This window comes from Oncorhynchus mykiss, chromosome 16, assembly GCF_013265735.2.
Source record: "Oncorhynchus mykiss isolate Arlee chromosome 16, USDA_OmykA_1.1, whole genome shotgun sequence".
Lineage (NCBI taxonomy): Eukaryota > Metazoa > Chordata > Actinopteri > Salmoniformes > Salmonidae > Oncorhynchus > Oncorhynchus mykiss.
This window is the reverse complement of record NC_048580.1, coordinates 74,736,027-74,758,916: the sequence shown is the minus strand read 5'-3', so window position 1 is coordinate 74,758,916 and position 22,890 is coordinate 74,736,027. Positions and strand designations below refer to the sequence as shown.

The 22,890-nt window shown below is 43.4% G+C and overlaps 1 protein-coding gene across 1 annotated transcript in view; it reads left to right on the top strand.

Annotated features, from left to right (window-relative positions):
• Positions 1–1,512: 1,512 nt before the first annotated feature.
• Positions 1,513–22,890, top strand: part of LOC110512152 (membrane-associated guanylate kinase, WW and PDZ domain-containing protein 3-like) — a 99,607-nt gene continuing 78,229 nt past the window's right edge. Inside the window, exons 1-2 of the mRNA XM_036945804.1 lie at positions 1,513–1,867; positions 18,124–18,413. Coding sequence (XP_036801699.1) covers positions 18,134–18,413 — 280 coding nt within the window. The 5' untranslated portion in view covers positions 1,513–1,867; positions 18,124–18,133. The remainder of the gene's footprint in view (positions 1,868–18,123; positions 18,414–22,890) is intronic.

Below are 22,890 nucleotides of genomic sequence, written 5' to 3'. Positions count from 1 at the left end.
TGCTACCCTATCACTAGTCAATAATACACAGTGCCAATAATACACAGTGCTACACTATCACTAGTCAATAATACACAGTGTTATACTATCACTAGTCAATAATATACGGTGCTATACTATCACTAGTCAATAATACACGGTGCTACACTATCACTAGTCAATAATACACAGTGTTATACTATCACTAGTCAATAATACACGATGTTATACTATCACTAGTCAATAATACACGGTGCTACCCTATCACTAGTCAATAATACACGGTGCTACACTATCACTAGTCAATAATACACGGTGCTACCCTATCACTAGTCAATAATACACAGTGTTATACTATCACTAGTCAATAATACACGGTGCTATACTATCACTAGTCAATAATACACGGTGCTACACTATCACTAGTCAATAATACACGGTGCTATACTATCACTAGTCAATAATACACGGTGCTACACTATCACTAGTCAATAATACACAGTGTTATACTATCACTAGTCAATAATACACAGTGCTACACTATCACTAGTCAATAATACACAGTGCTACACTATCACTAGTCAATAATACACGGTGCTACACTATCACTAGTCAATAATACACAGTGCTACCCTATCACTAGTCAATAATACACAGTGCTACCCTATCACTAGTCAATAATACACAGTGTTATACTATCACTAGTCAATAATACACGGTGCTACACTATCACTAGTCAATAATACACAGTGCTACCCTATCACTAGTCAATAATACACAGTGCTACCCTATCACTAGTCAATAATACACAGTGTTATACTATCACTAGTCAATAATACACGGTGCTACCCTATCACTAGTCAATAATACACGGTGCTACACTATCACTAGTCAATAATACACAGTGCTACCCTATCACTAGTCAATAATACACGGTGTTATACTATCACTAGTCAATAATATACGGTGTTATACTATCACTAGTCAATAATACACCGTGCTACACTATCACTAGTCAATAATACACAGTGCTATACTATTACTAGTCAATAATACACGGTGCTACACTATTACTAGTCAATAATACACAGTGCTACACTATCACTAGTCAATAATACACAGTGCTACACTATCATTAGCCCATTATACACCGTGCTACACTATCACTAGTCAATAATACACAGTGCTACACTATCACTAGTCAATAATACACCGTGCTACACTATCATTAGCCCATTATACACCGTGCTACACTATCATTAGCCCATTATACACCGTGCTACACTATCATTAGCCCATTATACACCGTGCTACACTATCATTAGCCCATTATACACCGTGCTACACTATCATTAGCCCATTATACACCGTGCTACACTATCATTAGCCAATCGTCAGAATGCGGTCTCTTCTCTTTCTTTGACTTTTTAATCCATGTTCCTTCCCTTACATGCTCCCCTCCCTCCATTCCCCCGTTCGTTCCTCTTATCACCGTTTCCTTATTGCCTTCGCCTATGAGGAAAGAGAGAGCAGAGGAAGTAACACCGTAGTGAATACATGACCCGTGTTCCACTATTAGTTCCACTAGTCTATTACAGCCCGCAGCCGTAGAGCCGCTTCACCACTGTCGCGCCGCAGATACACTCTCTTTTCAAATCTTACCAGCAACATTCATTATCTATTTGCCTGCGCAGTGCAATGGATTTTTAACCGGGGTTTCTACCTATCTAATATCATAGAGCAGCAGAGCCTGCAGTGACCGGTCAGGCAGCGGTACACCAAGGTACCAATCAATACGACTGGAGACTTCAGAGAAAGGATATATATATAGCTGCCTATAGCTGCTACGAGGAAAAACGTCGCGGAGAAGGAGGCTGGAATTATGAAGGTATGCCGTTGAAACAAATGTGCATTTTTTTGCGACGTTTTTTTGTTTGAGGCTATTTTGTAATCTATTTGCCGTAGTTACCATTTCACCATGTATTCAACAAGACGCGTTCTGCTCTATCCAGAACATGCCTACTAGGTTACTTACTCTGTTATTGCTCTACTGCCATAATAAAGAAAGCAAGGTTAGACTATTATGTGATCCATTTATGTCAGAGGCTATTGTGCTCCACAACGCTGCATTTGCCCAGGTCCGATCAATCTCGCCGTTTACTAGCTATTTAACCATATAGATGTAGAGTCCCTACGCTCTCTGCTGCTAAAACGTTCCCCTGTGTCACTAGGTCCTCAGAAGGCTATCCAAATTAACCAGCTGGTGTCTTCAACACATCTGGCCAAGGATTACCAAGCATTTATTTACACTACTGAAATACACCACAGCCAACATAACTCCGTGTTGGATTAGCCCGCAGCAGTGTATGTGGGCATAGTATTATTGCTAATCTGTTTGGCCCAGAGGCCCTGTGATAGTACATAGTCTGCCTGCCCTGTGATAGTACAGTCTGCCTGACCTGTGGTAGTACAGTCTGCCTGCCCTGTGATAGTACAGTCTGACGGCCCTGTGATAGTACAGTCTGCCTGCCCTGTGATAGTACATAGTCTGCCTACCCTGTGATAGTACAGTCTGCCTGCCCTGTGATAGTACAGTCTGCCTGCCCTGTGATAGTACATAGTCTGCCTGCCCTGTGATAGTACAGTCTGCCTGCCCTGTGATAGTACAGTCTGCCTGCCTTGTGATAGTACATAGTCTGCCCTGTGATAGTACATAGTCTGCCTGCCGTGTGATAGTCACTAGTCTGCCTGCCCTGTGATAGTACAGTCTGCCTGCCCTGTGATAGTACATAGTCTGCCTGCCCTGTGATAGTACAGTCTGCCTGCCCTGTGATAGTACAGTCTGCCTGCCTTGTGATAGTACATAGTCTGCCTGCCCTGTGATAGTGGATAGTCTGCCCTGTGTGATAGTAACTAGTCTGCCTGCCCTGTTATAGTGGATAGTCTGCCCTGTGTGATAGTAACTAGTCTGCCTGCCCTGTGATAGTGGATAGTCTGCCCTGTGATAGTGGATAGTCTGCCCTGTGATAGTGGATAGTCTGCCTGCCCTGTGATAGTGGATAGTCTGCCCTGTGATAGTGGATAGTCTGCCCTGTGATAGTGGATAGTCTGCCCTGTGATAGTGGATAGTCTGCCCTGTGATAGTGGATAGTCTGCCTGCCCTGTGATAGTGGATAGTCTGCCCTGTGATAGTGGATAGTCTGCCCTGTGATAGTGGATAGCCTGCCCTGTGATAGTGGATAGTCTGCCCTGTGATAGTGGATAGCCTGCCCTGTGATAGTGGATAGTCTGCCCTGTGATAGTGGATAGTCTGCCCTGTGATAGTGGATAGTCTGCCCTGTGATAGTGGATAGTCTGCCCTGTGATAGTGGATAGTCTGCCCTGTGATAGTGGATAGTCTGCCCTGTGATAGTGGATAGCCTGCCCTGTGATAGTGGATAGTCTGCCCTGTGATAGTGGATAGTCTGCCCTGTGATAGTGGATAGTCTGCCCTGTGATAGTGGATAGTCTGCCCTGTGATAGTGGATTATAGGCTGGAAAAGGCTCAGCCATCACAGAAGAGTGTTTCTTTCAAATATCTGTGAATGTGCTCTAGGCGTGCTCTGTGTGTGTGTCTGCGAAAGGGAGAGTGTATGTGGGCTGAATGCTTGTGTTTTGTGTACGAGCAACCTATCTCCTGCCGTTGTGTCCTTGAGCAAGGCACCCCCCCCCCCCCCCACACACACACAAAGTAAAATACTGCACTGAAAGGCTACTGGGTGGTCGGTCAACCCTCCCATCTGGAGAGCTACTGGGTGGTCGGTCAACCCTCCCATCTGGAGAGCTACTGGGTGGTCAGTCAACTCTCCCATCTGGAGAGCTACTGGGTGGTCAGTCAACTCTCCCATCTGGAGAGCTACTGGGTGGTCGGTCAACCCTCCCATCTGGAGAGCTACTGGGTGGTCGGTCAACCCTCCCATCAACCCTGCTCAAACACACCGGAGTCAGTTTATTAAGGTCCTGTTGAGCAGCTGATTTTGTACAATGTGTTGTGTTCGAGCAGGGTTGGAGCAATAACCTGCACCCTCAGTGTCTCTCCTGGAGGATGGTTGGGCCCACCCTGCAACATTACAACTACAACCAAATACTTTTTATGTTTACAAAAAAAAAAATCCCTCATTCAATGAACATGGGATTCAATGACTAAGATGGTGAACTATTTGGAAGGTAAAATACTCAGTGTTCAGGAGAGATCTTGACAACATAGGAGTTAAGCTACTTGTCAATACATTATTTATTTTTTTACAACTTTGTCAGAATTAGATGGCCAGTATTGAATAGAGGAGAATCCTAGCCAATGTGGAGTGCTTGAGAGACAATTTTCCAACCGGAGTAGGCAGCATTGGCTTCAACGACGGTGGTGCAGTTATTTAAAAAAATATATATATTTTACCTTTATTTAACCAGGTAGTTAAGTTGAGAACAAGTTCTCATTTACAACTGCGACCTGGCCAAGATAAAGCAAAGCAGTTCGACACAAACAACGACACAGAGTTACACATGGAGTAAAACAAACATACAGTCAATAATACAGTACAAACAAGTCTATATACGATGTGAGCAAATGAGGTGAGATAAGGGAGGTAAAGGCAAATAAAAGGCCATGGTGGCAAAGTAAATACAATATAGCAAGTAAAACACTGGAATGGTAGATTTGCAGTGGAAGAATGTGCAAAGTAGAGATATAAATAATGGGGTGCAAAGGAGCAAAATAAATAAAATAAATAAATACAGTAGGGAAAGAGGTAGTTGTTTGGGCTAAATTATAGGTGGGCTATGTACAGGTGCAGTAATATGTGAGCTGCTCTGACAGCTGGTGCTTAAAGCTAGTGAGGGAGATTAGTGTTTCCAGTTTCAGAGATTTTTGTAGTTCGTTCCAGTCATTGGCAGCAGAGAACTGGAAGGAGAGGCGGCCAAAGTAAGAATTGGTTTTGGGGGTGACGAGAGAGATATACCTGCTGGTGCGTGTGCTACAGGTGGGTGATGCTATGGTGACCAGCGAGCTGAGATAAGGGGGGACTTTACCTAGCGGGGTCTTGTAGATGACCTGGAGCCAGTGGGTTTGGCGACGAGTATGAAGCGAGGGCCAGCCAACGAGAGCGTACAGGTCGCAGTGGTGGGTAGTAAATGGGGCTTTGTTCACAGAATTTGATGGCACTGTGATAGACTGCATCCAATTTATTGAGTATGGTATTGGAGGCTATTTTGTAAATGACATCGCCCGAAGTCGAGGATCGGTAGGAAGGTCAGTTTTACAAGGGTATGTTTGGCAGCATGAGTGGATGCTTTGTTGTGAAATAGGAAGCCAATTCTAGATTTAACTTTGGATTGGAGATGTTTGATGTGGGTCTGGAAAAAGAGTTTACAGTCTAACCAGACACCTAGGTATTTGTAGTTGTCCACGTATTCTAAGTCAGAGCCGTCCAGAGTAGTGATGTTGGACAGGCGGGCAGGTGCGGGCAGCGATCGATTGAAGTATACAGAATGGTGTCGTCTGCGTCAGGTATTTGAGATTCTTACTCGCAATCTTTGGGCTGTTAGACGTCCGTATTATACGCCCACCCATCGACCCTGACTAACCACCCTCCTTTCCAGACCAAACGTAACATATCATACTAAACAGAGTGTTCATTCGGATTTACGTACAGAATAATACGAACTGCTCTGAGACCAGGTTGCAACGTGCCGTGTAAAAGTCGCTCTGAACTGAAGGTCTACTGGTTCATTTGTACCCAACATGGTAACACTGAAAGTGTCGGTAAAGCTATGTCAGAGCAGAGAAGTGTCTGCAGTAAGTCGTAATCTGCCCTGCAGTCTAATCATCCACAGAACGTGTATTAACCTATAATACACAGGCATTTAACCATTTATTTAGCTTTTTCTGTTGTTGAATTTTACACAAAGATGTATAATTTTGAGTACATTATTTTCCTAGAGTTCATCATACCAACCAATGAATGAATGCCTTAAAGACGTGCTTCAGTGTATACAGTGTCTTCGCAAAGTATTCAGACCCCTTGACTTTTTCCACATTTTGTTAATTTACAGCCTTATTCTAAAATGTATTAAATTAATGTTTTTTTTTCTTCAATCTACTACATACAATACCCCATAATGACAAAGCAAAAACAGGTTTTATGGTCAAAGGAATTGTCTGTAGAGACCTGAGACAGGATTGTGTCAAGGCACAGATCTGGGGAAGGGTACTAACAAAATTGTGCAGCATTGAAGGTCCCCAAGAACACAGTGGCCTCCATCATCAGTTCCCCTGTGGAGATGGGAGAACCTTCCAGAAGGACAACTATCTCTGCAGCACTCCACCAATCAGGCCTTTATGGTAGAGTGGCCAGACGGAAGCCCGCTTGGAGTTTGCCAAAAGGCACCTAAAGACTCTCAGACCACGAGAAACAACATTCTCTGGTCTGATGAAACCAAGATTGAACTCTTTGGCCTTAATGCAAAGCATCACGTTTAGAGAAAACCTGGCACCGTCCCTATGGTGAAGCATGATGGTGGCAGCATCATGCTGTTGGGGGATGTTTTTCAGCGACAGGGACTGGGACACTAGTCAGGATCGAGAGAAAGATGAACGGAGCAAAGAACAGAGAGATCCTTGATGAAAACCTTCTCAAGAGCGCTCAGGACCTCTGACTGGGGCGAAGGTTCACCTTCCAATAGGACAACGACCCTAAGCACACAGCCAAGACAATGCAAGAGTGGCTTTGGGACAAGTCTCTGAATGTCCTTGAGTGGCCCAGCCAGAGGCCGGACTTGAACCCGATCGAATATCTCTGGAGAGACCTGAAAATAGCTATGAAGTGACGCTCCCCATCCAACCTGGCAGAGCTTGAGAGGATCTGCAGAGAAGAATGGGAGAAACTCCCCAAATACAGGTGTGCCAAGTTTATAGCATCATACCCAAGAAGGCTCGAGGCTGTAATCACTGCCAAAGGTACTTAAACAAAGTACTGAGTAAAGGGTCAGAACACTAATGTAAATGTGATATTTCAATCATTATTTTTATATACATTTGAAAATAAATCTAAAACCTATTTTTGCTTTGTCATTATGGGGTATTGTGATGTCATTATGGGGTATTGTGATGTTATTATGGGGTATTGTGATGTCATTATGGGGTATTGTGATGTCATTATGGGGTATTGTGATGTCATTATGGGGTATTGTGATGTCATTATGGGGTATTGTGATGTCATTATGGGGTATTGTGATGTCATTATGGGGTATTGTGATGTCATTATAGGGTATTGTGATGTCATTATGGGGTATTGTGATGTCATTATGGGGTATTGTGCTGTCATTATGGGGTATTGTGATGTCATTATGGGGTATTGTGATGTCATTATGGGGTATTGTGATGTCATTATGGAGTATTGTGATGTCATTAAGGGGTATTGTGATGTCATTATGGAGTATTGTGTGTAGATTGATGAGGAAAAAAACAATTTAATCCATTTTATAATAAAGCTGTAATGTAACAAAATGTGAAAAAGTCAAGGGGTCTGAATACATTCCGAATGCTCTGTACATTATATATGTGTGTACACATATACACACATATATATATATATATATATATATATATATATATATATATATATACACTCACGTATGTGGACACCTCTTCAAATTAGTGGATTCGGCTATTTTATCCACACCTGTTACTGACAGGTGTATAATTTCGAGCACACAGCCATGCAATCTCCATAGACAAATATCGGCAGTAGAATGAAGAGCTCAGTGACTTTCAACGTGGCACCATCATAAAATGCCACCTTTCCAACAAGTCAGTTCATCAAATCTCTGCTCTGCTAAAGCTTCTCCGGTCAACTATGGGTGCTGTTATTGTGAAGTGGAAACGTCTAGGAGCAACAACGGCTCAGCCGCGAAGTGGTAGGCCATACAAGCTCACAAAGAACTTGACTGAGCTGCACAGAGCCCTGACTTCAGCTCCATCGAACACCTTTTGGGATGAATTATAACGCAGACTGCGAGCCAGGCCTAATCACTTGTGGATGAATGGAAACAAGTCCCCGCAGCAATAGTGGAAATCCTTCCCAGAAGAGTGGAATCCTTCCCAGAAGAGTGGAGGCTGTTATAGCAGCAAAGGGGGGGGACCAACTCCATATTAATGCCCATGATTTTGCAATGAGATGTTGGATGAGCAGCTGTCCACGTACTTTTGGTCATGTAGTGTATGTGTCTGAAAGACAGGTCTATGTTTCTGGGTTATCTAACGATGTGATGTCCAATCAGATGTGAGGACAGTAGAGGGTCGTCCTTTATTATCCCTGCTTACACTGTCAGCATTTACCTGACCTATAGTCCTCCCTTCACGCTTCCTCTCCTCTCCTCTCCTCTCCTCTCCTCTCCTCTCCTCTCCTCTCCTCTCCTCTCCTCGCCCCTCCTCTCCTCTCCTCTCCTCTCCTCTCCTCTCCTCTCCTCTCCTCTCCTCTCCTCTCCTCTCCTCTCCCCTCCTTTCTTCTCCTCTCCTCTCCTCTCCTCTCCTCTCCTCTCCTCTCCTCTCCTCTCCTCTCCTCTCCTCTCCTCTCCTCTCCTCTCCTCTCCTCTCCTCTCCTCTCCTCTCCTCTCCCCTCCTCTCCTCTCCTCTCCTCTCCTCTCCTCTCCTCTCCTCTCCTCTCCTCTCCTCTCCTCTCCTCTCCTCTCCTCTCCTCTCCTCTCCTCTCCTGTACTGTACTGTACTGTCCTCTTCTCCTCTCTTTCAATTCCATACCTACTCTGCTTTTCCTGACTAACAACCAATAATCTTTCCCCTCCATTCTGTTGTGTTCTTTTGTTTTCTACAGCACCAAGCCCATACTAAATGGCTCTACATGACCTTACCTCTCGATCACACAAGCAGCTCTCTCCTAAGTTTCCCTACAATCTGATTGTTTTATTTGTCTTTGATAAGTCCCGACCGGTGACCTAGTTATTGTCCCAATGTATGCTTTATGAGTGTTCCTAGAAGGGTGTTGCCACATGGAAGGCAACGTAGTCTGGTTCAGTTCTCCATGTGAACAGCTGACTTAGATTGGCTTATGATTATGCAACCCTCAAACCGTAACAAAATGTTTGTTTCCATGAATCTATATGGATATGTGCTGCTTTATTGGGGGAAAGTTTTAGTTACAGTATTACGACTCTGATACTTTACAGTACAACGACTCTGATACTTTCCAGTACTACGACTCTGATACTTTACAGTACTACGACTCTGATACTTTACAGTACTAGGACTCTGATACTTTACAGTATTTGGACTCTGATACTTTACCGTACTAGGACTCTGATACTTTGATACTTTACAGTACTTTACAGTACTACGACTCTGTAGTACTGCGCTCTACTCTACTGTACTGCGCTCCACTTTACTGTGCTCTACTTTACTGTCCTGCGCTCTACTTTACTGTACTGTGCTCTACTGTGCTCTACTGTACTGTGTTCTACTGTGCTCTAATGTGCTGTGTTCTACTGTGTTCTACTGTACTGTGCTGTACTGTGTTCTACTGTGCTGTGTTCAACGGTGCTCTACTGTGCTCTACTGTGTTCTACTGTGCTCTACTTTACTGTGTTCTACTATGCTCTACTGTGCTGTGTTCTACTGTGTTCTACTGTGCTCTACTGTACTGTGCTCTACTGTGCTGTGTTCTACTGTGTTATACTGTGCTCTACTGTACTGTGTTCTACTGTGTTATACTGTGCTGTGTTCTACTGTGCTCTACTGTGCTCTACTTTACTGTGCTCTACTGTGCTGTGTTCTACTGTGCTCTAATGTGCTGTGTTCTACTGTGTTCTACTGTACTGTGCTGTACTGTGTTCTACTGTGCTGTGTTCTACGGTGCTCTACTGTGCTCTACTGTGTTCTACTGTGCTCTACTTTACTGTGTTCTACTATGCTCTACTGTACTGTGCTCTACTGTGCTGTGTTCTACTGTGTTATACTGTGCTCTACTGTACTGTGTTCTACTGTGTTATACTGTGCTGTGTTCTACTGTGCTCTACTGTGCTCTACTTTACTGTGTTCTACTGTGCTGTGTTCTACTGTGCTCTCCTGTGCTCTACTGTGCTGTGTTCTACTGTGCTCTACTGTACTGTGCTCTAATGTGCTGTGTTCTACTGTGCTCTACTGTACTGTGCTCTACTGTGCTGTGTTCTACTGTGCTCTACGGTGTTCTACTGTGCTCTACTTTGCTATACTGTCCTCTACTGTGTTCTATTGTGTTCTACTGTGCTGTGTTCTACTGTGCTCTACTGTGCTCTACTGTGTTCTACTATGCTCTACTGTGTTCTACTGTGCTCTACTGTGCTCTACTGTGTTCTACTGTGTTCTACTGTGCTCTACTGTGCTCTACTGTGCTCTACTGTGCTAGTGAACTTTCATTAGCCCCCTCCTCATGAAGGAGAGAAATTAGACAATATTGTCACGCCCTGGTCTTAGTATTTTGTGTTTTCTTTATTATTTTGGTCATGCCAGGGTGTGACATGGGTTAATTATGTGGTGTGTTTTGTCTTGGGGTTTTTGTAGGTATTGGAATTGTGGTTTAGTGGGGTTCTCTAGCAAAGTCTATGGCTGTCTGGAGTGGTTCTCAATCAGAGGCAGGTGTTTATCGTTGTCTCTGATTGGGAACCATATTTAGGCAGCCATATTCTTTAAATGTTTCGTGGGTGATTGTTCCTGTCTCTGTCTGCACCAGTATAGGCTGTTAGGTTTTTGTATTGTTCGTTTTTCATCTTTATGAAAGATGTATAAAAATTACCACGCTGCATTTTGGTCCGATCCCTGCTACACCTCCTCTTCAGAGGAATTGGAGAAAGAAATCCCTAACAAATATCTTGAAGATATGGGGGTTTTGGTAACAGAATGACAAGTTACTAGGCAATGTTTCTTAAACTTACAGAAAGCAAATAATTTCTCCAAACTGAACATAAATGTTGTCAGGGGTCGTTGCTTCAACATTATTATGTTTTATGTATTTCTAATACATTTCAAGACTTTTTCTAGATGATGGTTATTTTTAAGACCCCTTATCCATCTGCGTGACCAGAAATCAAATGATTTATAATTTTAAGGATGGAAAACATGTCTACTGAATGGCTGAATTTCCCCAAAAATATAGACTCTTAGCTTTTATTTGACAGACTACTTTATTAGATAGACTCTGTTACATACCTGATGAAGGTGTAGACTCTGTTACATACCTGATGAAGGTGTAGAATAGATAGACTCTGTTACATACCTGATGAAGGTGTAGAATAGATAGACTCTGTTACATACCTGATGAAGGTGTAGACCGTGTTACATACCTGATGAAGGTGTAGACCGTGTTACATACCTGATGAAGGTGTAGACCGTGTTACATACCTGATGAAGGTGTAGACCGTGTTACATACCTGATGAAGGTGTAGACCGTGTTACATACCTGATGAAGGTGTAGAATAGATAGACTCTGTTACATACCTGATGAAGGTGTAGAATAGATAGACTCTGTTACATACCTGATGAAGGTGTAGAATACATAGACTCTGTTACATACCTGATGAAGGTGTAGACCGTGTTACATACCTGATGAAGGTGTAGAATAGATAGACTCTGTTACATACCTGATGAAGGTGTAGAATACATAGACTCTGTTGGTGGTTGTTGAAGGAATTATATTCCTCTGTTTTAATACCCAATTCAAATTAAACACTCTGTCAATTCATAAGAATTTGTAAGACCCTTATTTTATAGGAATGGACAGAGTCCGGTCTTAAAAGTCAAGTAACAGCCTTTATTCAAGCGAGTACTGCCACAATACAGGTATCCACAGGTTATAAACTGAAAATGACGTCCTTAGTTCCAGCCCCAATCCGTGCCATATCCGTTCCGGTACAAAGGCTGTCTATCCAGCCTTCCCACATCCGCCTCCCTACCAATTTAATATAATTTACGAGTCAAGGTTTTCTTGTGTGGATAAGCACTCTAGCCAGTCTGATTCATTTGTACCAAGGAACAGACAGTCATTGTTCTAACTTTTGCCTACGTTCACACACACATTATTTTCAGTACTGGGATCAAGAAAGAAAACTCATACATATACAGTAACATAATAGTATTCTGATTAGTCAGTCCTGATTGAAATGTATACATAATTAGTCATCATCGATAAAAATTCCCTTAACAGTGGTTTCTATACTTTTATTACTGCAAGCCAGGTACTTTAAGGACCGTTTTCATTTTGAAAAGCTATTTAAAGTAGGATTTGAATTGTTATTTTTTGTTTTAAGGATATTGTTCTCAAAACACCTAGGCCTAAACTGTTAGAAACATCCACCCCTCTCTCCTAAACTGTTAGAAACATCCCCCCCTCTCTCCTAAACTGATAGAAACATCCACCCCCTCTCTCCTAAACTGATAGAAACATCCACCCCTCTCTCCTAAACTGTTAGAAACATCTCCTAAACTGATAGAAACATCCACCCCTCTCTACCTAAACTGTTAGAAACATCCACCCCCTCTCTCTTAAACTGATAGAAACATCCACCCCTCTCTCCTAAACTGATAGAAACCTCTCCTAAACTGATAGAAACATCCACCCCTCTCTCCTAAACTGTTAGAAACATCCACCCCTCTCTCCTAAACTGATAGAAACATCCACCCCTCTCTCCTAAACTGATAGAAACCTCTCCTAAACTGATAGAAACATCCACCCCTCTCTCATAAACTAATAGAAACATCCAACCCTCTCCTAAACTGATAGAAACATCCACCCCTCTCTCCTAAACTGATAGAAACATCTCATAAACTGATAGAAACATCCACCCCTCTCTCCTAAACTGATAAAGATCCACCCCTCTCTCCTACTGTTAGAAACATCCACCCCTCTCTCCTAAACTGTTAGAAACATCTCATAAACTGATAGAAACATCCACTCCCTCTCTCCTAAACTGTTAGAAACATCCACCCCTCTCTCCTAAACTGTTAGAAACATCCACCCCTCTCTCCTAAACTGATAGAAACATCCACCCCCTCTCTCCTAAACTGATAGAAACATATCCTAAACTGATAGAAACATCCACCCCCTCTCTCCTAAACTGATAGAAACATATCCTAAACGGATAGAAACATCCACCCCCTCTCTCCTAAACTGATAGAAACATCTCCTAAACTGATAGAAACATCCACCCCCTCTCTCCTAAACTGATAGAAACATCCACCCCCTCTCTCCTAAACTGATAGAAACATCTCCTAAACTGATAGAAACATCCACCCCCTCTCTCCCAAACTGATAGAAACATCCACCCCTCTCTCCTAAACTGTTAGAAACATCTCCTAAACTGTTAGAAACATCCCCCCTCTCTCCTAAACTGATAGAAACATCTCCTAAACTGTTAGAAACATCCCCCCTCTCTCCTAAACTGTTAGAAACATCCACCCCTCTCTCTTAAACTGATATAAACATCCACCCCCTCTCTCCTAAACTGATAGAAACATCTCCTAAACTGATAGAAACATCCACCCCCTCTCTTCTAAACTGATAGAAACATCCACCCCTCTCTCCTAAACTGATAGAAACATCTCCTAAACTGATAGAAACATCCACCCCTCTCTCCTAAACTGTTAGAAACATCCACCCCTCTCTCCTAAACTGATAGAAACATCCACCCCTCTCTCCTAAACTGATAGAAACATCTCCTAAACTGATAGAAACATCCACCCCCTCTCTTCTAAACTGATAGAAACATCCACCCCCTCTCTCCTAAACTGATAGAAACATTTCCTAAACTGATAGAAACATCCACCCCCTCTCTCCCAGACTATCAGGAATAGGCCTGTTCAGGGTCCTGATTGGTCAGTGCACCTTCCCCTGTTTTCTTTTCAGCAGTTTGTTTGTTCACATGTAAGGCCACTCCTTAGGATGACTGGTCTCTGACACCACTGGTCTCTTTAGGATGACTGGTATCTGACACCACTGGTCTCTTTAGGATGACTGGTCTCTGACACCACTGGTCTCCTTAGGATGACTGGACTCTGACACCACTGGTCTCTTTAGGATGACTGGTATCTGACACCACTGTTCTCCTTAGGATGACTGGTCTCTGACACCACTGGTCTCCTTAGGATGACTGGTCTCTGACACCACTGGTCTCCTTAGGATGACTGGTCTCTGACACCACTGGTCTCCTTAGGATGACTGGTCTCTGACACCACTGGTCTCCTTAAGATGACTGGTATCTGACACCACTGGTCTCCTTAGGATGACTGGTCTCTGACACCACTGGTCTCCTTAGGATGACTGGACTCTGACACCACTGGACTCCTTAGGATGACTGGTCTCTGACACCACTGGTCTCCTTAGGATGACTGGTCTCTGACACCACTGGTCTCCTTAGGATGACTGGTCTCTGACACCACTGGACTCCTTAGGATGACTGGTATCTGACATCACTGGTCTCCTTAGGATGACTGGTCTCTGACACCACTGGACTCCTTAGGATGACTGGACTCTGACACCACTGGACTCCTTAGGATGACTGGACTCTGACACCACTGGTCTCCTTAGGATGACTGGACTCTGACACCACTGGACTCCTTAGGATGACTGGACTCTGACACCACTGGTCTCCTTAGGATGACTGGACTCTGACACCACTGGACTCCTTAGGATGACTGGACTCTGACACCACTGGACTCCTTAGGATGACTGGTATCTGACACCACTGGTCTCCTTAGGATGACTGGTCTCTGACACCACTGGTCTCCTTAGGATGACTGGGCTCTGACACCACTGGTCTCCTTAGGATGACTGGACTCTGACACCACTGGACTCCTTAGGATGACTGGACTCTGACACCACTGGACTCCTTAGGATGACTGGACTCTGACACCACTGGACTCCTTAGGATGACTGGACTCTGACACCACTGGTCTCCTTAGGATGACTGGACTCTGACACCACTGGTCTCCTTAGGATGACTGGACTCTGACACCACTGGACTCCTTAGGATGACTGGACTCTGACACCACTGGTCTCCTTAGGATGACTGGACTCTGACACCACTGGACTCCTTAGGATGACTGGACTCTGACACCACTGGACTCCTTAGGATGACTGGACTCTGACACCACTGGTCTCCTTAGGATGACTGGTATCTGACACCACTGGTCTCCTTAGGATGACTGGTCTCTGACACCACTGGTTTCCTTAGGATGACTGGTGTCTGACACCACTGGTCTCCTTAGGATGACTGGACTCTGACACCACTGGTCTCCTTAGGATGACTGGTTTCTGACACCACTGGTCTCCTTAGGATGACCGGTCTCTGACACCACTGTTCTCTTTAGGATGACTGGTATCTGACACCACTGGTCTCCTTAGGATGACTGGTATCTGACACCACTGGTCTCCTTAGGATGACCGGTCTCTGACACCACTGTTCTCTTTAGGATGACTGGTATCTGACACCACTGTTCTCCTTAGGATGACTGGTATCTGACACCACTGGTCTCCTTAGGATGACTGGTCTCTGACACCACTGGTCTCCTTAGGATGACTGGTCTCTGACACCACTGTTCTCCTTAGGATGACTGGTATCTGACACCACTGTTCTCCTTAGGATGACTGGTATCTGACACCACTGTTCTCCTTAGGATGACTGGTCTCTGACACCACTGGTCTCCTTAGGATGACTGGTATCTGACACCACTGTTCTCCTTAGGATGACTGGTATCTGACACCACTGGTCTCCTTAGGATGACTGGTCTCTGACACCACTGTTCTCCTTAGGATGACTGGTATCTGACACCACTGTTCTCCTTAGGATGACTGGTATCTGACACCACTGGTCTCCTTAGGATGACTGGTATCTGACACCACTGTTCTCCTTAGGATGACTGGTATCTGACACCACTGTTCTCCTTAGGGTGACTGGTATCTGACACCACTGTTCTCCTTAGGATAACTGGTATCTGACACCACTGTTCTCCTTAGGATGACTGGGTCTCTGACACCACACAACACTGTTCGTTGCCCTCCTCTCCAATCAGAGAGAGAGACATTCCTGTTGCTAGATGAGTCCAAATAGCTGGTCAGGAAGAATAGGGAGATTTTACCTCAGAAAGACTAACCATTCAGGGTAGGAGTCCTTGACGCAGCATAAGCCTAGTCCTGAAGTGACAATCAAAAATCATATATTTAGTGTGTAATGTTCACTATATAGGGGTTTAGTTCTGTTCCTATTGGTTTAGTGTGTAATGTTCACTATATAGGGGTTTAGTTCTGTTCCTATTGGTTTAGTGTGTAATGTTCACTATATAGGGGTTTAGTTCTGTTCCTATTGGTTTAGTGTGTAATGTTCACTATATAGGGGTTTAGTTCTGTTCCTATTGGTTTAGTGTGTAATGTTCACTATATAGGGGTTTAGTTCTGTTCCTATTGGTTTAGTGTGTAATGTTCACTATATAGGGGTTTAGTTCTGTTCCTATTGGTTTAGTGTGTAATGTTCACTATATAGGGGTTTAGTTCTGTTCCTATTGGTTTAGTGTGTAATGTTCACTATATAGGGGTTTAGTTCTGTTCCTATTGGTTTAGTGTGTAATGTTCACTATATAGGGGTTTAGTTCTGTTCCTATTGGTTTAGTGTGTAATGTTCACTATATAGGGGTTTAGTTCTGTTCCTATTGGTTTAGTGTGTAATGTTCACTATATAGGGGTTTAGTTCTGTTCCTATTGGTTTAGTGTGTAATGTTCACTATATAGGGGTTTAGTTCTGTTCCTATTGGTTTAGTGTGTAATGTTCACTATATAGGGGTTTAGTTCTGTTCCTATTGGTTTAGTGTGTAATGTTCACTATATAGGGGTTTAGTTCTGTTCCTATTGGTTTAGTGGGTAATGTTCACTATATAGGGGTTTAGTTCTCCTATGTAAATACTTCATTTCACTTATTCAATAGCTAGCATACGTTCATTCATATTTAATTCAGTTTGAATATCCCTGTTTGTCTACCAGTTGAGGTCCTGCTGTGCTGCGCCCATCTGCTATTTGACATCCATTACAGCCTTGTTCACATTGCCAGTTTGATGTGAATCAAAAATCTGATTTAGTTTTTTGCATATCCGATTAGAATCTGTTAATTTTTTCCCTGCAGTCTGAACGGCCCCAAAAAAATCAACATTGTAACATAGTAATTGTAACATAGTTAATGTAACATAGTGTCGTGTCTTTGGCTATGCCGGATTAAGTGATATTAGTTATTATCTGAACCATTCTGACATTGGACCGTCGTCCTCACATCCTCGGAAAAGGAGGTTACATTGTCGTCAAGGGCTTATATGGGAAGGGGGGTGGGGGGGGGGGGGGGGTGGGGCGTGTTTGAAAAGTTTTATAGCCCTTGTCCCTTCACAGGGGAGGGCCACTGATTGAGCAGAGCCCTATCTTATGAAACCCCAATTCTCACATTTTAGAAGCTAAAATCACATTTCATCTCTTCACAAATAATTGTATATTCAAACATTTAAATTGAACAACAATTCCATGTGACTCCGATAACTACAATGTGTAGACTTTCCACTGTACAGTTTATGTCATTTTGTCATTGATGAGAATGTATCAGATGACAACCGAACTGACGTCATATTCATTAAGTACCACGCATATGTTCAATTGGTCGGATTACCAGAATATAGTTAATTTCCCCCCACCTTCTGATGTTCCCAGAATCTCTATGTTAACCAAGGGGTTTGCAAATATAACATCAGTAGGGTAGAGAGAAAAAAAGGGAGGAAGAGGTATTCATAAACCTACCCCCAGGCCAACGTCATGACAAAAGTAATTTAACATTGTAATTGTAACATAGTAATTGTAACATAGTAATTGTAACATTGTAATTGTAACATTGTAATTGTTCTGTGATATAAGTCTCCGGAAACCTGTGCTATCTTGTTCCAGCTCTACTACCATGTCTAAGGCCACAGCTCCCTGTGCTGTCCTTTGTTTGATGTATTGACCATCTCTGTGCTGTCCTTTGTATGATGTATAGATCATCTCTGTGCTGTACTTTGTATGATGTATTGACCATCTCTGTGCTGTCTTGTGTCTCTTCCAGGTTTGCCACCATGTCTAAGGCCACAGCGAACAAGCTGCACTGGCGTTCCAAGGTGCAGGAGAGTTTTGTTCCCCTGGGAGACGGGTCTGGAGAGCTGGGTGTAGCCATCGGGGGCGGGGCTGACTACGGAGAGTTCCCTTTCGTCACCGCAGCACCGGGAGGCGGGACCACGGTGGGTGATGTCATACTGGAGATCGGGGGTACGCCCGTCCTGGGCATGACGCTAGGAGACGTGAGAGGGGTCCTCAACTCATGCCCCCATCCCATACGGATTAAAACTGTCTCTCCAGGTACCGGAATTAACTTACAAAACATCACTTTATAGCTCTCCAGAGCCCGTCTTCATAAAGTGTCTTTAGGTAGGAGAGCTGATCTATGGTCAGTTTTGTCTTTTTGATCATAATTGATCAGATTACATGGAGAGGGGTATCTGATCCTAGATCATAATGAATCAGATTACGTGGAGAGGGGGGCCTGATCCTAGATCATAATGAATCATATTACATGGAGAGGAGGACCTGATCCTAGATCATAATGAATCAGATTACATGGAGAGGGGGGGACCTGATCCTAGATCATAATGAATCAGATTACATGGAGAAGGGGGGGACCTGATCCTAGATCATAATGAATCAGATTACATGGAGAGGGGGGTCCTGATCCTAGATCATAATGAATCAGATTACATGGAGAGGGGGACCTGATCCTAGATCATAATGAATCAGATTACATGGAGAGAAGGGACCTGATCCTAGATCATAATGAATCAGATTACATGGAGAGGAGGGACCTGATCCTAGATCATAATGAATCAGATTACATGGAGAGGGGGACCTGATCCTAGATCATAATGAATCAGATTACATGGAGAGGAGGACCTGATCCTAGATCATAATGAATCAGATTACATGGAGAGGGGACCTGATCCTAGATCATAATGAATCAGATTACATGGAGAGGAGGGACCTGATCCTAGATCATAATGAATCAGATTACATGGAGAGGAGGGACCTGATCCTAGATCATAATGAATCAGATTACATGGAGAGGGGGACCTGATCCTAGATCATAATGAATCAGATTACATGGAGAGGGGGGACCTGATCCTAGATCATAATGAATCAGATTACATGGAGAGGGGGACCTGATCCTAGATCATAATGAATCAGATTACATGGAGAGGGGGACCTGATCCTAGATCATAATGAATCAGATTACATGGAGAAGGGGGGGACCTGATCCTAGATCATAATGAATCAGATTACATGGAGAGGGGGGGACCTGATCCTAGATCATAATGAATCAGATTACATGGAGAAGGGGGACCTGATCCTAGATCATAATGAATCAGATTACATGGAGAGGGGGGGACCTGATCCTAGATCATAATGAATCAGATTACATGGAGAGGGGGGGACCTGATCCTAGATCAGCACTTCTAGACCTACTCTGAGACGCGTTATGAATACAGACCTAGTTCTCTAGCAATTAAATTACAGACTATCTTTTCCCTTCTGAATCACCAACAACATACAGATGCAGGATCTTAATTTGATCACCCTGTTGCAGGAGAACTTTCCTGCAATGCAGGATCTTTAAAAACATTTTTTTCTTGTAGTTTATTTGAGGTTTTAAAAGGCTTCTCAAGTTTGTAATTTCCACTTTCCAGACTAGATGTTCCCTTATGAAAATGTGTCATCCATACACAACTGTCCGTTTTTTATAATTCACATTTTAATTCTAATGTCCTGTTGCTCCGGGATTATTTTCTTCCTGCTGTTGCAAACTGGCTCAATTTAAGATCCTACATGTGTAGTGATGTAGCTGTATGGGTGGTAAAGCTGACCCAGCAGTAAACTACACACTTCATTAACAACAGGATTCTCCGAGCAGACTCCTCTGATGGGATGTGTTTATTAGTTGGCTGACAGCCATTTCTTCCTAGCTGGCCTCTACATTCCATTAAAGAGGAAACTCTGCAGTTCAGACAATAACAAAGCAGCACCCCATCACTCATTTGGTAAATATCCGCGTTTGTTTACAAATTCATATATATTTCTTTACAAACAAAGGGGGTAAACAAGCTTGTATTTTGGGTTTTGATAAAGTTATGAAAATAAGATCATGGGAGATTTTTTTAAAATTATAATCATCTAGTTTTAGTGGGTATATATCATAAATATGAAAGTCCTAAAATTGATGTCTTAATCACAGATTGACCATTTAATGAAATGTGTGTGACAACTGTCCTGTTCTACTGTCCTGTACTACTGTCCTGTACTACTGTCCTGTACTACTGTCCTGTACTACTGTCCTGTACTACTGTACTACTGTCCTGTACTACTGTCCTGTACTACTGTCCTGTACTACTATCCTGTACTACTGTCCTGTACTACTGTCCTGTACTACTGTCCTGTACTACTATCCTGTACTACTGTCCTGTACTACTGTACTACTGTCCTGTACTACTGTCCTGTACTGCTGTCCTGTACTACTGTCCTGTACTACTGTCCTGTACTACTGTCCTGTACTACTGTTCTACTGTCCTGTACTACTGTCCTGTACTACTGTCCTGTACTACTGTCCTCTACTACTGTCCTGTACTACTGTCCTGTTCTACTGTCCTGTACTACTGTCCTGTACTACTGTTCTACTGTCCTGTACTACTGTCCTGTACTACTGTCCTGTACTACTGTCCTGTACTACTATCCTGTACTACTGTCCTGTACTACTATCCTGTACTACTGTCCTGTACTACTGTACTACTGTCCTGTACTACTGTCCTGTACTACTGTCCTGTACTACTGTCCTGTACTACTATCCTGTACTACTGTCCTGTACTACTGTCCTGTACTACTGTACTACTGTCCTGTACTACTGTACTACTGTCCTGTACTACTGTACTACTGTCCTGTACTACTGTCCTGTACTACTGTCCTGTACTACTATCCTGTACTACTGTCCTGTTCTACTGTCCTGTACTACTGTCCTGTACTACTGTCCTGTACTACTGTCCTGTACTACTGTACTACTGTCCTGTACTACTGTCCTGTACTACTATCCTGTACTACTGTCCTGTACTACTGTACTGTACTACTGTTCTACTGTCCTGTACTGCTGTCCTGTACTACTGTCCTGTACTACTGTATTGTACTACTGTTCTACTGTCCTGTACTACTGTCCTGTACTACTGTACTACTGTCCTGTACTACTGTCCTGTACTACTGTCCTGTACTACTGTCCTCTACTACTGTCCTGTACTACTGTCCTGTTCTACTGTCCTGTACTACTGTCCTGTACTACTGTTCTACTGTCCTGTACTACTGTCCTGTACTACTGTCCTGTACTGCTGTCCTGTACTACTGTCCTGTACTACTGTCCTGTACTGCTGTCCTGTACTACTGTCCTGTACTACTGTCCTGTACTGCTGTCCTGTACTACTGTCCTGTACTACTGTTCTACTGTCCTGTACTGCTGTCCTGTACTACTGTCCTGTACTACTGTCCTGTACTACTGTACTGCTGTCCTGTACTACTGTCCTGTACTACTGTTCTACTGTCCTGTACTACTGTCCTGTACTACTGTCCTGTACTACTGTTCTACTGTCCTGTACTACTGTCCTGTACTACTGTCCTGTACTATTGTCCTGTACTACTGTTCTACTGTCCTGTACTGCTGTCCTGTACTACTGTCCTGTACTACTGTACTACTGTCCTGTACTACTGTACTACTGTCCTGTACTACTGTCCTGTACTGCTGTCCTGTACTACTGTACTACTGTCCTGTACTACTGTCCTGTACTACTGTTCTACTGTCCTGTACTGCTGTCCTGTACTACTGTCCTGTACTACTGTCCTGTACTACTGTCCTGTACTACTGTACTACTGTCCTGTACTACTGCCCTGTACTACTGTTCTACTGTCCTGTACTACTGTCCTGTACTACTGTTCTACTGTCCTGTACTACTGTCCTGTACTACTGTCCTGTACTACTGTCCTGTACTACTGTCCTGTACTACTGTTCTACTGTCCTGTACTACTGTCCTGTACTACTGTACTACTGTACTACTGTCCTGTACTACTGTCCTGTACTACTGTCCTGTACTACTGTCCTGTACTACTGTCCTGTACTACTGTACTACTGTCCTGTACTACTGTCCTGTACTACTGTCCTGTACTACTGTCCTGTACACATGTCCTCTACTGTATGCTTATTGTTATTGTCCAACGTTTGGTTATTTTTTACCCCTGGTTATTGTTGTTGCTGGTGTCCCGGTGACAATGTTGATTCTTATTATTTTCATATTGTAAATATCCAAAATAATCTTTGGCAAAATGTACATTGTTGCGTCATGCCAATAAAGCAAGTTGAATTGAGAGAGATTTTGTTATGTTTTTATTTTGTAGGAAGATGTTCCCGTGTTTCTCTGCCTCTTGTTTCTTCATGTTATGTCTGTGTGATGACATGGTACATGGAGGGAACAGCACACTAATTCAGCCCGCAGCGGTGTGGGTGGCATAAAGAGGTCACCACGGCGGTGTAGGCAGCATAAAGAGGTCACCACAGTGGTGTAGGGGGCATAAAGAGGTCACCACAGTGGTGTAGGGGGCATAAAGAGGTCACCGCAGCGGTGTAGGCAGCATTAAGAGGTCACCACAGTGGTGTAGGGGGCATAAAGAGGTCACCACGGCGGTGTAGGCAGCATAAAGAGGTCACCACAGTGGTGTAGGGGGCATAAAGAGGTCACCACAGCGGTGTAGGCAGCAT